Source organism: Sorex fumeus, unplaced genomic scaffold, assembly GCF_029834395.1.
Source record: "Sorex fumeus unplaced genomic scaffold, SorFum_2.1 ptg000128l, whole genome shotgun sequence".
Taxonomy (NCBI): domain Eukaryota; kingdom Metazoa; phylum Chordata; class Mammalia; order Eulipotyphla; family Soricidae; genus Sorex; species Sorex fumeus.
Window position 1 is genome coordinate 25117470 of NW_026606185.1, and position 14587 is coordinate 25132056.

The window sequence follows — 14587 nt, forward strand, 5'->3', positions numbered from 1 at the left end:
AAAATTCACACTTAGTACACCTAGGTACTAGAACTTAACCAAAGTGCGCTCCGTAGGCGCCCAGTTCCAGCGTCCACGGTCCGGCCTCTGGGCTAATTTCTCCGGCTCCGCCTCCTAGTTCTACACGCTCTCTTGCCCCGCCCCTTTCTTAACAGCCAATGGTGCGCGCCGCTCTACGCGAGGGCCCGCCCCCTGGCGCCCGCCTGAGGCCGGGCGTCGGCCCCGCCCCCGTCTCCCCGCCCCCGGGGTCCTGGCCGCGAGCATGCGCAGAGCGCGCCCCGGAGAGACGCTTGGGGGTCGATTTTCTTCTTTCTTCCCCCAGTCGCGCCACTCTCCAAAGCCCTGAGCACCCTAGTGTGGCCGCTGGGCCCCGCACCGGCGCTCCCGGAAGGCGCTGCTCGGGCCTGGGTGCGTCGGGACCCGGATGTGGAGCCGCTCGCGGCCGGCGGGGACTCTGTGGCAGGGCGGAGCGCGGCGGCGTGCGCGGGGGCAGAGAGAAGGGGGCCCGTGGGCCCGGGCGCTCGCCGGACGCCGGGAGGTACCGCAGGCGCCCCCGGGGGAGGAGGCGGCGCCCGCCCCCGGGTCGGGGGAGAAGAAAGGCCGGCAGTTTAGCTTGCTCCCCGCCGCCCCCGCCGGGCTACCCTCCCCCGGCCCCCGGCGTCCCCCGCGCTCCCGGCCGGGGGAGAGCGTGGTTTCCTGGCGGCCGTCGCTGTAGCCTGGCCGCGGAGCCCGGAGGAAGCGGGGGAGTCCCCGCCCACGGCCCCCTCCGCTCTGCCCGCCCGCCGCCGCCCCGGAGCCCCCGCGGCCCGGCCTCCCGCCCGAGCAGGGGGCGCGCCGGCGGCGGCGGCGGCTGGGCAGCGGCGGGGCGCTGGGCGCGGAGCGCGCCGCCGGCCCCGTGAGTTACTCCCACGTCCCCCGGGGCTCGCTGCCGCCCCCGCCGGCGCCGAGAGTCCGGACGGGGCCCAACGCCCTCCCGGGCCCCCCGGCGGCGGCAGCGGCGGCGGCGGCGGCGGAACCCCCCGCCCGGGCCCCGATGAGTAACTCCCGGAATAACCGGGTGATGGTGGAAGGGGTCGGGGCCCGGGTAGTGCGCGGCCCGGATTGGAAGTGGGGCAAGCAGGACGGCGGCGAGGGCCATGTGGGCACGGTGCGGAGCTTCGAGAGCCTCGAGGAGGTGGTGGTGGTGTGGGACAACGGCACGGCCGCCAACTACCGCTGCTCCGGGGCCTACGACCTGCGCATCCTGGACAGCGCGCCCACCGGTAAGGCCACCGCGGCCACCTGGCCCCGCGCCTGCGCGCGGCGGGAGGGCGCGGCCCGGACGGTTGGGCGGTGGGTCGCGGGGGTCGGGCTGCAGGGAGTTTTAGGTGCAGGATCCGGTGAACCCAAACTTGTAGGCTAGAACCCCTGGCTCCCCTCTTCCCCCTCAGAGCCATGATTTCAAAGGCCGCAGCCGTGATGCTTTCAAGCCTGGGAGGCACAAAGCCCCAAGAAGACAACAGACAGTTCCCCTCCTCCCCCTGCCCCTCCCGGGAAGGCGTCTGGAGAGGTCTGTGCAATGAGCCGTGAAATCAGTTACCCCATCCGGGGATAGCTCCGGATGGAGGAGGCTCGCCTAGCCATATGGTGTTTAGTTGACCGGTTACAATTGGAGACGGGTAGCTCACGTTTGTTGAAATCTTTTGGGTGGTTTTTTTTTTTTTTTTTTTTGGTGGTGGTGGGGTCGAGTGAAGGGGCTCTGCTGACGCCGACCCGAATGCTGTTGGAACCTGGGAAAGGATTTTCCGTCGAAATTGTTTGATTTCATATTTTCACACCCACTAAAGGGAAAAACCATCTAAGCTGTTCATTTTTTTTGCCGTTACTTTTTTTCCCCCCACAAGTGGAAGATTGGCATGGAGTTCACCTGCTTTTGTTGTTGTGAACATTTCATCTCACATGTAAGGTTACATGAGATACCCATCGGGAGCAGTGAGTCAGTGTGTCTGATTCACAGAATTTCAGCATTGTTACCGACTTTCGAATTTTCATATAATACATAAAACGGATGATTTGCTGTCCCCAAATAAAGGTCGTCTTTAAACGTATTTTACAGAGATTTCTCTTCTTGCAAGATTTAGTGACAGTTCAGATTTATGGTTTGATACTTTAAGGAAGGCATAAATAAGGTTATTCTAAGATTTTATGAATGAGTTTGACAGTTTAATACATTTGAAGTGAGTTCATGGTTACTGCTAGCAGTAGTAAAAAGGAAATTAATGCAGCTGAACTCAGTCTTTGAAGAGATTGCATAAAATTTTGTTTCTTAGATGACTTTTTAAACGGTGAAAGGGATATATACATGCTCAGGACTGAAAGAATAGATTCAGAAGGAGACTGGGCAGCCACCACTTTCTCATGTATTCAGATCATTGTAAGCATGTGTGTGTGTGTGTGTGTGTGTGTGTAGCTAGAACAGTGTAAATCTGCTTACTCTTTCAGAGCACAAACAGCAATAAGCTATATTCTCTTCTGCACTTCGTTTCTTTCACTTAATAGTGAATATTGATGATCGTTTCAACAGAGCTACCTTTTTTTCATAGCTGCATATTTGAGTCACTGTCACTGTCGGGGTCCCATTCATCAATTTTCTTGAGCGGGCCCAGTAATGTCTCCATTGTGAGACTTTGTTGTTACTGTGTTTGACATATCGAATATGCACAGTGATTTATTTAACCAGTACTTTATCAATGGGTATTTATGTTGTTTCAGGTCTTCTTTGCAATTATGTAGTGAATAAATCCTTGTACATGTATCATGTATATGTGCTGTGTACTTATGAAGTGGAATTACTGCATTAAATATTAAACATACTTAACATTTTCGTAGATGTTGACTAATCGCCCTTCTAAGGCATTTTAGCAGTTTATACTATCTGCAATAATGTATGAAGCATATACCTGCTTCTGCACATCCTTAAGATTTATCATGCTGACCCAAGCTGAAGTTTGACCACAAGTCAATTTTGGAGGCATTTTGGAATCAGTAATTGTAGGTTTATGGGACAGTATAAAATTCCTCCCAGGGCAAAGATAAAATGTAACATCCTGCACTCCAGTGGTTTTTGAAGGTACTTTAGTGGTGTCTATGTTTTGTAGCATATTTTTTGTCAGAATTTCATTATCTTATGTAAAAGTGTTTAGAATTAAATGTCTTAAATGTTGTTTAACTTAATAAGATTTACACATCAAATTATTTTGTGTAGCCTTTCAGTTTGTTCATCTGAATCCTTTTTTTTCCTCTTTTGTTTTTTGGGCCATACCCACTGTGCTCAAAGTTCACTCCTGGTGGTCTCTGGAGATCATATGGGGTGCTAGGTATCCATCCTGGATTTACTTTGTGCAAGGCAATTGCCTTAGCTGCTGTCCTGTCTCTCATCTGATTGTTTTAGCAAAAACTTAAAAACCATGTTTAAGTATGAGTTGGATAGAGTGCTCACCTTGCATGTCTCGTCTTGCTTGCTTTGTGTGGAGTACCTGGGCGCTACCAGGAGTAAGTCATGAGTAATACTCACTGTGGCTTAAAAATAAAATCTCCATCATGTTTAGAGATAGCTAGTCTACATATGATATTCAGGTTTCTCCCCTGCCCCTTCCTGTTGTTTTCCCCCTTCCCTTTTTTATTTTTTTAAGAAGAACTGAACAAATTGAAAGTTCTGGTTTAGTTTTAGGACTATAATATCCTGGTGGGACTTGGGGAACCATATGGGGTTCTGGAAAATGCGGGTTGACTGTGCAAAGCAAGTGCTCTACCTGCTGTACGTACTATTGCTTTCAGCTCTCTGATATTGCTTCTTGATTAACTTTAGTTTATGTACTCTTGGGGCTGGAGTCATAGCATAGGGTAGGGCGTTTGCCTTGTACGCAGCCCACCTGGGTTTGATCCCCAGCATCCTATGTGGTCCACCCGTGCCCCACGAGTAATTCCTGAGTGCAGAACCAGGAGCATTGCCATGTGTGACCCCCCCCCCCAAAATAGTTTATGTACTCTGGGTAAGGATAACATGGTAGTAATAATGTGGTTCCCCCCAACCCCCTTGAATTTTGGGCCACACCCAACAGTGCTGAGGATTTGTTCCTTGCTCTGTGTTCAGGAATCACTTCTGGTGGGGCTTGATAGATCATATGCGGTGCTGGGGCTTGAATCCAGGCCAGGGCGGGTGCAGGTGCCGTATTTGGTGTTCTGTCTTTCTGGCCCCATATTTGGCCTTCTTAGTACACCATAGGAGAAGCTATATGCTACCATTATAACTTGTTATTGAAGGATACTAACTTGACTAAACTTACTGGTAGTTTCGCTTGCGATTTCTTTACACTGTCAGTGCAGCATCAGTGTGAAAAAGGCAGATATCTTGGTATTACTAAGAAGATAAGTCTTTACTGTTTGAATCTTGAAGATTCTTTTCGAAAACCACATTTTGAAACGGTTCCTTAGAATCATTGAGCATTGAGAGGCTTGTATAAGAATGTTCACAGCAGTATTGAGTGTAAAGCAAAAATGTGGGAAAGAATCTTAAATTTGTATCAGTAGGATAATGAACTGTGTAAATTTATTTAGTGAATTTCTACATAGCAGAGAAAATGTTAAGCAGAGTAAGAAAATAGTTTCTCATTAAAGGAATCTACTGTGTGTTAAAGTGCAAGAACAGTAGTGTTTTTATTGTTTAGGGTAAGATTTCCCAGATTGGATGTTGTTGCCATATGAATTCATTGATAATTCTTTCTGTTTGTTACAGAGGACAGTCCTCTGCATTATAGGTCTCATCCCTGATCTCTACCAGAAGTTAAAATTACAACTTCCAGATGTTGCCAAGTAACTTTGGAGGGGAAAATTGTAACTTATTGATAATTAACTGGTTTAGAGATATATACCTGTGTGGGGAAGTACACCAAATAAATAGTGATGAAAGAAGTACTGTTAGGTTGAAAGTGGAGAGCCTTTACTTGGGGGGAAAGTGGGAGGGGGCTATACTATTTTGGTTTTTGTCTTTAATTTGGTGCTAAGTGCTTAAAAGTTTGTTATTTCTGCGTCCTGATATTTTGACTGGCTGGAGCGATAGCACAGTGGCTGGGGCGTTTACCTTGCAAGCCGCCAACATGGCCGACCCGAGTTCGATACCTCCGCCCCTCTCGGAGAGCCCGGCAAGCTACCGAGAGTATCTCGCCTGTATGGCAAAGCCTGGCAAGCTCCCCGTGACATATTCGATATGCCAAACACAGTAACAGAAGTCTCACAATGGAGACGTTACTGGGCCCGCTCGAGCAAATTGATGGACAATGGGAGGACAGTGACAGTGACAGATATTTTGAGATTTTATAATTATTACATAAACTTTTATGGGTAGGACAGCTACTGTGGTCTTGGATGATTTATTCTTTGTTTCTTAGCTCATGTTATCTGAACAGGAATTATATAAATATATTGTAGCATATCTGGAAATTAGAAATGGATAATCTTTAATTTTAAAATAAAATTCCACATTTTTTCTAAGAGATAAGGATTTTGGAATTACCCTTGTCTTTGTTGTTAAGATCACTGGGGATGCATTCTCTTGGTTGTGGTGCTTATTTACTTGGTTGCGGTGGTTGCCAGGGGTTACTCATGTAGTTTTTTGTTTGCCAGGGGCCACACATAAAGTACTTTGTGGAATACAAACTCCTTTAGTGGTGAGCATCCATTCTGATTGATGCTGTAGTGTTCCTGGCAGTTCCTGGACTTACACCTGTGCTCTCTGGGCGTTGCAGTACCGGCTACAGTGCTTGCACGTGTTCAGTTTGGGGATTACACACATTAGCTGTATGTGTGCTTGCACGTACCTGGCCATGTTTTGGAGATGGCACAGGGGTTCTAGACAATAGAGCCATTAGGGGCAGATTTCGTGCTTGTGGGTGGGACTGGGAGTTGAATTTGGGACATCAAGCTTACTTTGACTATCGAGTCATCCCAGGTTTCCCTGAGTTTCTCTGATAGTTTCTCACTGTTTTCCTGGGAAGTTTCATGTAGTTTATGAGCTTTTTTTCTTTCCTTAAACATTTTGGTTTATGAGCTTTTTTCTTTCCTTTCAAGTGACAGTCACATGGTATGTTTGAATTTATGGTCTAGGATAGTCAATTGTTGAGGATACAAGTCCTTAATATAAATTTAATAATATCATTTTGTATGCAGATATATGTGATTAAGTTGTTCTGAGCAAAAATAATGTGGAAATGTTATTTGTGAATTCTGGGACGTCTTACTTGTGAAGTACTTATATTAGATCTTTTATCATGGAGTATGATTTTGTAGAATTTGAATAGAAATGTGTTTTATTTTACTTAAGCTAATTTTGTGGTCATTGTTACCAGAGAATGGAAAAAATGAATTTGGATTTCCCACTCAGATTCTTTGTATCTTCCTGGATGTATGAAGATGTATGGATGAGTAGGTTTATTCAATGCTAGTTTCTAGTATAGTTTTTTTTATTATGTTTTGGGGGCACTTCTTAGTCTTCTTTTTTTTTCATTTTTTATAACTTTATTTCATTTTTTATAACTTTATTTATTGAATCACAGTGAGAGCAGTTACAAAACTTTCGGGTTTAAGTCTTGGTTATACAATGAAACACCCGTACCTTCACCAGTGCCCATTCTCCACCACCAAAAATCCCAGTATGCCCCCATCCAACACCCTCCCCCTTCCTGTGGGGGCAGATGAATTCCATATAACTTTAATCTCTACTTTGATTACATTCAGTATTTCGACACCAGAGCCACCATCATTATTTGGGATTTTACCCTAACACTCAGATCTGCCGAAAAGGCAACAGTAGACAATTTGTGTTCTATTGCTGGTTATGAATAACATATGATGTTGCGCGGCTGCAGCAGTGGCTGTGTGATTTTGAAATTCTGAAATTTTAACAATTAAATCTGAAAAGATTTTTGCCAAAACCTGCTGGGTTCCAAGATTTATTTCTGAGTCTCTGGGATCATGACCATTAAGCAACTTGATCAAGAGCCAGAAAGGCTGTTCATGGGCGATGACTCGGGGTTTCCTTGGGATGGGAGGAAAGGGCCAGCTCCACCCCCATCCCCTTGAGGCCTCGCATGTCTTGTCACTGAGGGCCCAAACCTGACTGTCCACTGGCCTCTGGAAGATGGCAGCTACTGAACCGCCAAGGAGGAAAAGCGGGGGAACAGCACCCCCCCCCCCCCCCCCCCCCCCCCCCCCCCCCCCCCCCCGCCAATGGCCCAGCGATAGTGACCTACTTGCGGGGTCTGGACGCATTTCTGCCAAAAGCTGCTGGGTTCTGAGATTTGTTTCTGAGTCTCTAGGATCATTAAGCAGCTTGATCAGGAGCCAGAGAGGACGTTTGTGGGTGGTGACTGGGGGTCTCCTTGGGGTGGGGAGAAAAGGGCCAGCTCCACCTCCATTCCGTGAGGCCCCAGTGTCTCGTCACTGCGGGCCCAAACCTGACTGTCCAGTGGCCTTTGGAGGATGGTGGCCACTGGGCCGCCAGGGGGAACAGGCCAAGGCACGAAACCTGTTCCCTCCTGGGGGGCCTGGCGCTGGTAATCTACTGCAGGGACCGGACACATTTCTCCCAAAAGCCTTTGGGTTTTGAGATTTGTTTCTGAGTCTCTGGGATTATGGACATTTAGCAGTTTGACCAGGAACCAGAGAGGCCATGCCTCTAATTATATAGCTGAGCTGGAGGTGGTTTGTGGGTGTATCTCCCACATACCTAACTTTTGGCCTTTTTCTTTCTTGGTCAGCTTAGCCCCAAGTTTTTGGGGTCTAGCCAAAGGCACAGCAGCAGTTTTGGGGTATCTGGAAGTCTGAAGGCGCCATCAGGCTGCTGATGCACTCGCCTCACAGGTACAGATTGACCTGCTGACTGCACCATAGTCCCCAGTTCTTAGTCTTTTCATTGCATTTCTAGCAGAGTGCTTCTTAACTTGTGGAGAACCTCCTTTAGAAGTTAGGGCTCAGTTAAACTATCCAAGGTAAGCACTTTTATAAAAAAATGAAATAAATTTATAGCACCCAGCCATTTCTTCAATTTTTTTGGGGTTTTTTTTTTTTTTTTTTTTTTGCTTTTTGGGTCACACCCGGCGATACTCAGGGGTTACTCCTGGCTCATGCACTCAGAAATTACTCCTGGCAGTGCTCGGGGGACCATATGGGATGCTGGGAATCAAACCCGGGTCGGCCGTGTTGGCTATGTGCAAGGCAAACGCCCTACCCGCTGTGCTATCGCTCCAGCCCCAATTTCTTCAACGTTTTATTTCTCTTCTGGTCAGTTTTATGGGGCTGGAGCGATAGCACAGCGGGTAGGGCGTTTGCCTTGCATGCGACCAACCCAGGTTCAATTCTCAGCATCCCATATGGTCCCCTGAATACCACCAGGAGTAATTTCTGAGTGCAGGAGCCAGACTTATGGGAGTAGTATTTGAGATGTCAAGTATTGGAAAGGATAATAATATTGCAAGCTTATTATAATTCTTAGTAATGACATCTATAAGGAATATTTTCCTATAGTATTTTCTATTGCTGTTGGTATATTGTAATTGTCTTTCTTTGTTATTATTCTTTTGGTGATGGGGCCACACCCAGTGATGATGCTCAGGGGTTGCTCCTGGATCTGTGCTCAGGGATCACTCCTGAATCTGAGCTCAGGGATCACTCCTGGTGGTGCTCAGGAGACCATATGGGATACTGGGGGACAAACCTGGGTTGGCTGCGTGCAAGACAAACACTTGCCTGCTATACTTTCTCTGCTATCCATGTAATTTTTTTTTTTTTGGTGGTCAATTAGCAATCCGTTTATTAGCTCTCACACAGTGTTTTATACATACATTTCAGGGGCAATCCACATGTATCACATTTATCTCATCAGGCTCAGTACAGATGTTAATGATTTACATCTCCCACTCTCAGGGCCCAGGACCAGGGTGTATCAGCTCAGGCAGATGAGGTCCCTCATCCTCAACCAGAGTGCCTGAGTGGAGGGCTGGAGCAAGCCCCTGGGCCCCTGTAAACAGGGCTGGCTCTTGCTTTCAGGGGCAGGGGATTTGGTCAAAGTCTCAGGTTGGTTGTTGAGACCCCAAAAAGCAGAGAGTTTGGTCTGTTAGTCTTATCTGTCTATATTTTTGCACACTTTGAGTTCAAATTAATTAGGAACTTGTATCCATGGGAACAAATCTTTAACTTAGGCCTTAATTTAATCTTTAACTTAGGCCAGAGAGATTTTTACTTCTGTGTTTATGTTTGACCCATGCTGAAATTTTTTTTTTAATTTTTATTTTTTTAAAAATTTATTTTTTTTTTATTATTAGTGAAACACCATGAGGTACAGTTGTAGATTTACAATTTATTGTGCTTGGGTTTCGATTATACAATGATCAAATACCCATCCCTCCACCAGTGCCCACCATGTAATTGTTTTTTACATGACATTAGCTTGAACAAGTGGAGTGTTGGGAGGAAGTAGAGAAGGGATTGTAAATGAATATTTCTGAATTAAACAATATTTTGAATGGACTTTGACTTCTTGGACCCAAGTTTAGAAAGATGTTATCCTAAGAATGATAAAAGGAAAATCGGGTGCAAGGAGATTAAGAATTTCCTCCACTTGGGGCTGGAGAGAATGCTTGGAGGAGTCAGGGGTGATAACACTTAACTTAAATGCTGCTAACCCGGGTTTGATCCCAGGTACCCCATATGGTCCTCTGAGCACTCCAGGGCTGATGCCTGAATATAGAGCCAGGAGTAAGCTCTGAGCATGCTGGGTGTGCTTTCCTCCCAACAAAACAAAAACAAAATTTCCTCCCTAAAAGTGGATAGTCTGATGGTGGGTATGGTGCTGGAGTAGTGCGTACGTGAAACCATCTTGATAGTGACAGTGTTGTAAATTGCAGTATCTCAATAAAGTTGGAGAAAAGGGGACTAAAGCAATAGCACACTTGGGAGACCGTTTGACTTGCATATGGCCAAACTTGGTTCGATCCCGAGCATCTCACATGGTCCCCTGCACCCCACCAGGAGTAATTCCTGAGTGCAGAGCCAGGAGTGGCCCCTGAACATCACCGGGTGATGACCCAAAAAGGAAAAGAAAAAGAAAAAAGAATTTTTCTTTCTAAAATTCTCCCTGAAACCAAGAGCCTGGGAAATGACTCATAGGGCTGAAATACATGCTTTGCATGTAGGAGGCCCAGGTTCAATTCCTGCCACTACATGGGGGTGAACACTGAGCTGTGAATTGCTCCTGAGCATTACCAAGTATGACCCCCAAACTAAAAACAAGGGACTGGAGAGATAGTGCAGCAGGCTTTCCTTGCATGTGGCCGACCCAGGGTTCAATCCCTGGTACTGGTTCAACCCCTGAGCTCTGCCATAAGTTATCCCTGAGCTTAGAACCAGGAGTAAGCTCTGAGCAAAGCTGTGTGGCCCCCAAACAGAAGAACAACCTTTCCCACTCCCACTGCTCCCAATCCCCTGGGATATAGCTTGGTGATAGAGTTCATGCTTTGCATGTGTGAGACACTGGGTTTGATCCCTGTTATTGCAAAAGACAAAACAGAACAAAACACTCTGGTGTTTGGTCGACATAAATATTAACAGTTGTCATTCTTGCTTTCATTTAGATTATCGTAGTTCAGAAATTATCCCTACTTGTACTACCTTTTCTGTGGGAAAATTGTTCAGGGAATTAATATAACCAACTTAGTAATTAAATTTTATGATGATGCCTGTAATAAGTTGCCTTTGATTTGTTTTTGACCCACGCCCACCAATGCTCAGGAGTTTATTCCTAGCTCTGCACTCAGGAATTACTCTTGGTGATACTCTGGGGACCATATAGGATGTTGGGGATTGAACCTGGATCGACTGGGTGCAAGGCAAATACTCTACCCACTGTAATATTGCTCTGGCCCTGCCTTTTATTTATTATTATTTTTTGGTTTTTGCTTACACTTGGCTCTGGACTCAGGGATCACTCCTGGTGGGGGTTGGGGGACCATGTGGGTTGCCAGAGATTGAACCTGGGTTGGCTACATGCAATGGAAACATTCTACCCACTTAACCATTGCTCGGTCCATGAATTGCCTTTTATTAAGAAACAAATAGCCTCCATCCCCAGCATTATATATGGCTTCCAGAGCACCATCAGGAGTGGTCTCTGTGCACAGGGAGATCCCAAACCTCCCCTAAAAACCTTTTTTCTAATTTTTACGTTATAAAATTGTTTTACCTGTTTAAACTGTTTTATCTTACTTAGTTTTGGATCTTGGGCTACATCGATAATGCTCAGGTTTACTCTGGACCCGTGATTTAGTGCTGTAAATCAAGTCTGGGTTGGCCAAATGCAAGGCAAGTGCCTAACCTCTTAAGTACTATTTCACCAGACCCAACTTGTTTTAAGATTTGTTTCTATAAAACGTGTTTATGCTAACCAGAAGAAAAGAGAAATAACTAAAGACAAAAGAGTTGCCCGTAATTCTGTTGCCCAAAGATCTTATTTTATAGTACTTTCTTGTACACTGCATTTTTTAGTCTATCTGAACCATATTTGAAGCTAAGTGGGTATAGGACAAGATAGTTGTTTCACTCCTAAAATGAAATAGTTTTTAATAGTTTACCAGGAAAAAAAAGTTACAAGTGGAGAACATACATTCTTTTTTCCCTTTTGCTTTTTTTTTTTTTTGGACCACACACACAAAATGCTTGGGACCTTTTCCTGAAACTGCTCAGAACTGTGTGTTATTGGGGATCAAGCTGCTGTACTATCCCTCTAGTACTAAATTTCTTTAAAAAAAATGCATCCTCCCATAGTGCTCAGGATGTCTGGGGTACCTTCCTGCCCATCAGTCTGTTGCTTGGGAACCATCAGGGCCACACATAGAGGTGCTTGGAGGGAGGTACTGGAGATAGAATTTAGGGTGCTTTGTCTCTTTAAAATTTGTCCCTAGCCCTCATTTAAAATTTTGTTTGGGGAGCCTGAGTGACAATGCAGGTTATAAGGTAGGTACCCTTGCATGTGACATGTCGAGGTTCAATCCCCAGCAGGCCATATAGTCCTGCAAGCGTTGCCTTGCCTCAAGTGAGTCCTGTGTGCAGAGCTGGTGTGGCCCACAAGCAAAACAAGCAAAACAATTTTTGATTTCCTTAGTTTTCAACCCTTTGTAACAAGTGCTGAAAATAATAGACATATTACAATTGTCAATTGTATGTCTGATTTGGCAGTTTATTTACTTTGTCTGGTCTGTGTGAGGGCATAATGGACTTTTTATTATGTGGACTTTTTTATTATCTAAGTTTATATTGGAGAATAGCAAGGATGCGAAAATAGGTGAGAGAAAATATGAGGGAGATGTAGATTTTGAGTGATGTAACTTCAAAGGCGTAATTTATTTGCCCTCCCCAGTGGTGCTTGGGAACCTGGGGACACTCCCGCTGAGGCCTGTGCTGTGGGCCTGATGGTTAGGGACATGGGGTGCTATGGGAGGAGATGTTACCAGGCCCCCACCCAGTGTCACTGGGGTCAGGGAAGCCTTAGGTGTTGGGGCCTAGACATGCTCTCCAGTGCCTTGAGCATTGGACCCTTTTGAATTTCTTTGTCCTTATTTTAGTTCTCAATATGTATCTCTGAAATTTAATATTAAAATAGTATTTTATAAAACACATACATATATTAATTTTGGTTTGGTTTTGGGCCACACTTGACAATGTTCAGGGTTTACTCCCGGCTCATGCTCAGGCATCACTCATAGCAGGGCTCAGGGGACTAGATGAAGTGCCGGTGAAGCAACCCAGGTTGGCTGCATGCAAGGCAAGTCCCTACCTGCCTGACTGTCGCTCCCCGCCCCGCGACTTAAATTTTTAATCCAGTTGGTTGAACAGGGATCATGATACTGTAGATTAGTTACACATCAAGTAAGATCAGATTTAAGTAGGGGAAATATCTTGGTGGGTTGAAGAGTTTAAGGGACCAGCTTTGTTACTAGTTTCACCAGGTTTGAATTTGAACCTGCCAATTTATGAATGCTATATAATAGCATGCCAATTTGAACCTGCCAATTTATGAATGTCAGACAAGTTATTTCTGAGTCTTAATTTTATTTGTCTGAGGTAATAATAATATCTTCCTTTCTGTATTTTTGGGAATTAGATAAAGTGTGTTTGAATCACTGAGCTTAGTACTAATCAACAGTGGTCAGCATTATTAGTGATAACAAATCCTGTTTTCATTAGCTTTGTACTTCTCAAGAGTAAGGAATGTAGAATACATCTGCTGGAAGGGCGCAAAGGCCTTCAGTTAATTTCAGAAATTTTTTGTGTTTTGTTTGTCTTTGGGCAATACTGGTCATGCTCAGGGCTGACTCCTGGTGGTGCCAGGAATCGAACCTGGGTTGGCTGTGTGCAAGGCAAGCACCCTACCCGCTGTACTGGCACTCTGGCCCCCATTTGAGATAGTTTTAAATCAGTAAATAGTTTGATGATTCAGGAAGAATAAGATGACTTTTCTAATGGTTAACCCTCTGTAATACTTGTGTAAGTATTTTTTGATTACATTGGTTTGAGGTTAAATATATTCATAAATCAGAAACCGGATTTCTTGGTTGATTGAATGGTAAAAAGATGTGTTAAGTGCTGGCTAATTACTTGTAACCTTTTTTTTGGGGGGGGATGGTAGGAGTGGGTTTGGGCCACCATCACTGGTGCTCAGAATCTATTTTTAGATGTGCTCAGAGGTGACCCCCTTGCAGTTCTTGGGAGAGCATATATAGTACAGGGATCTAACCAGGGTTGATAACATTTAAGGCAAGTGCCTTCCTTCCTGTACTCTGTAAATTTCCCTCTTGATCTGTAGGTTCTTTTCTAATGTTGAAATCACTTTTTTTTTCCTTTTTGGGTCACACCCAGCTGTTGCTCAGGGGTTACTCCTGGCTCTGCACTCAGGAATCACTCCTGGCGGTGCTTGGGGGAACATACGGGGTGCTGGGAATCGAACCCAGGTCGGCCACATGCAAGGCAAATGCCATACCTGCTGTGCTATTGCTCCAGCCCCTGAAATCACTTTTTAACGTTCAAATCTTCTAACAAGGGCAATAGTTTTTTGAGGCTTAATCAAGCTCATAATGACCTAAGGATTTTTTGGTTTGCTTTTCTGGTTTTGGTTTGCGTCCAGCAATGCTCAGGGCTTACTGCTGAGCTGAATCTATGCTCAGAGATAACTCCTGGCGGTGCTTGAGAAAGCACATGCAGTGCTGAGGATTGAACCAGTGTTGGCTGCATGCAAGGCAGACTTATAATAATCTTTCTGACTGCCCGGGATGTTTTTTATTTAAAAAAATTAAATACTATCACATGGTATTTAAGATGGGCTGGAGCGATAGCACAGCGGTAGGGCGTTTGCCTTGCACACAGCCAACATGGCCGACCCGAGTTCGATTCCTCCGCCCATCTCGGAGAGCCCAGCAAGCTACCAAGAGTATCTCACCCGCACGGCAAAGCCTGGCAAGCTCCTCGTGATGTACTCGATATGCATACATAGTAGCAACAAGTC

The 14587-nt window shown here is 45.5% G+C and overlaps 1 protein-coding gene across 1 annotated transcript in view; it reads left to right on the forward strand.

The window, feature by feature from the left end:
- The first annotated feature begins 274 nt into the window (after positions 1 to 274).
- Positions 275 to 14587, forward strand: part of MIB1 (MIB E3 ubiquitin protein ligase 1) — a 109929-nt gene continuing 95616 nt past the window's right edge. Inside the window, exon 1 of the mRNA XM_056137864.1 lies at positions 275 to 1262. Coding sequence (XP_055993839.1) covers positions 1034 to 1262 — 229 coding nt within the window. The 5' untranslated portion in view covers positions 275 to 1033. The remainder of the gene's footprint in view (positions 1263 to 14587) is intronic.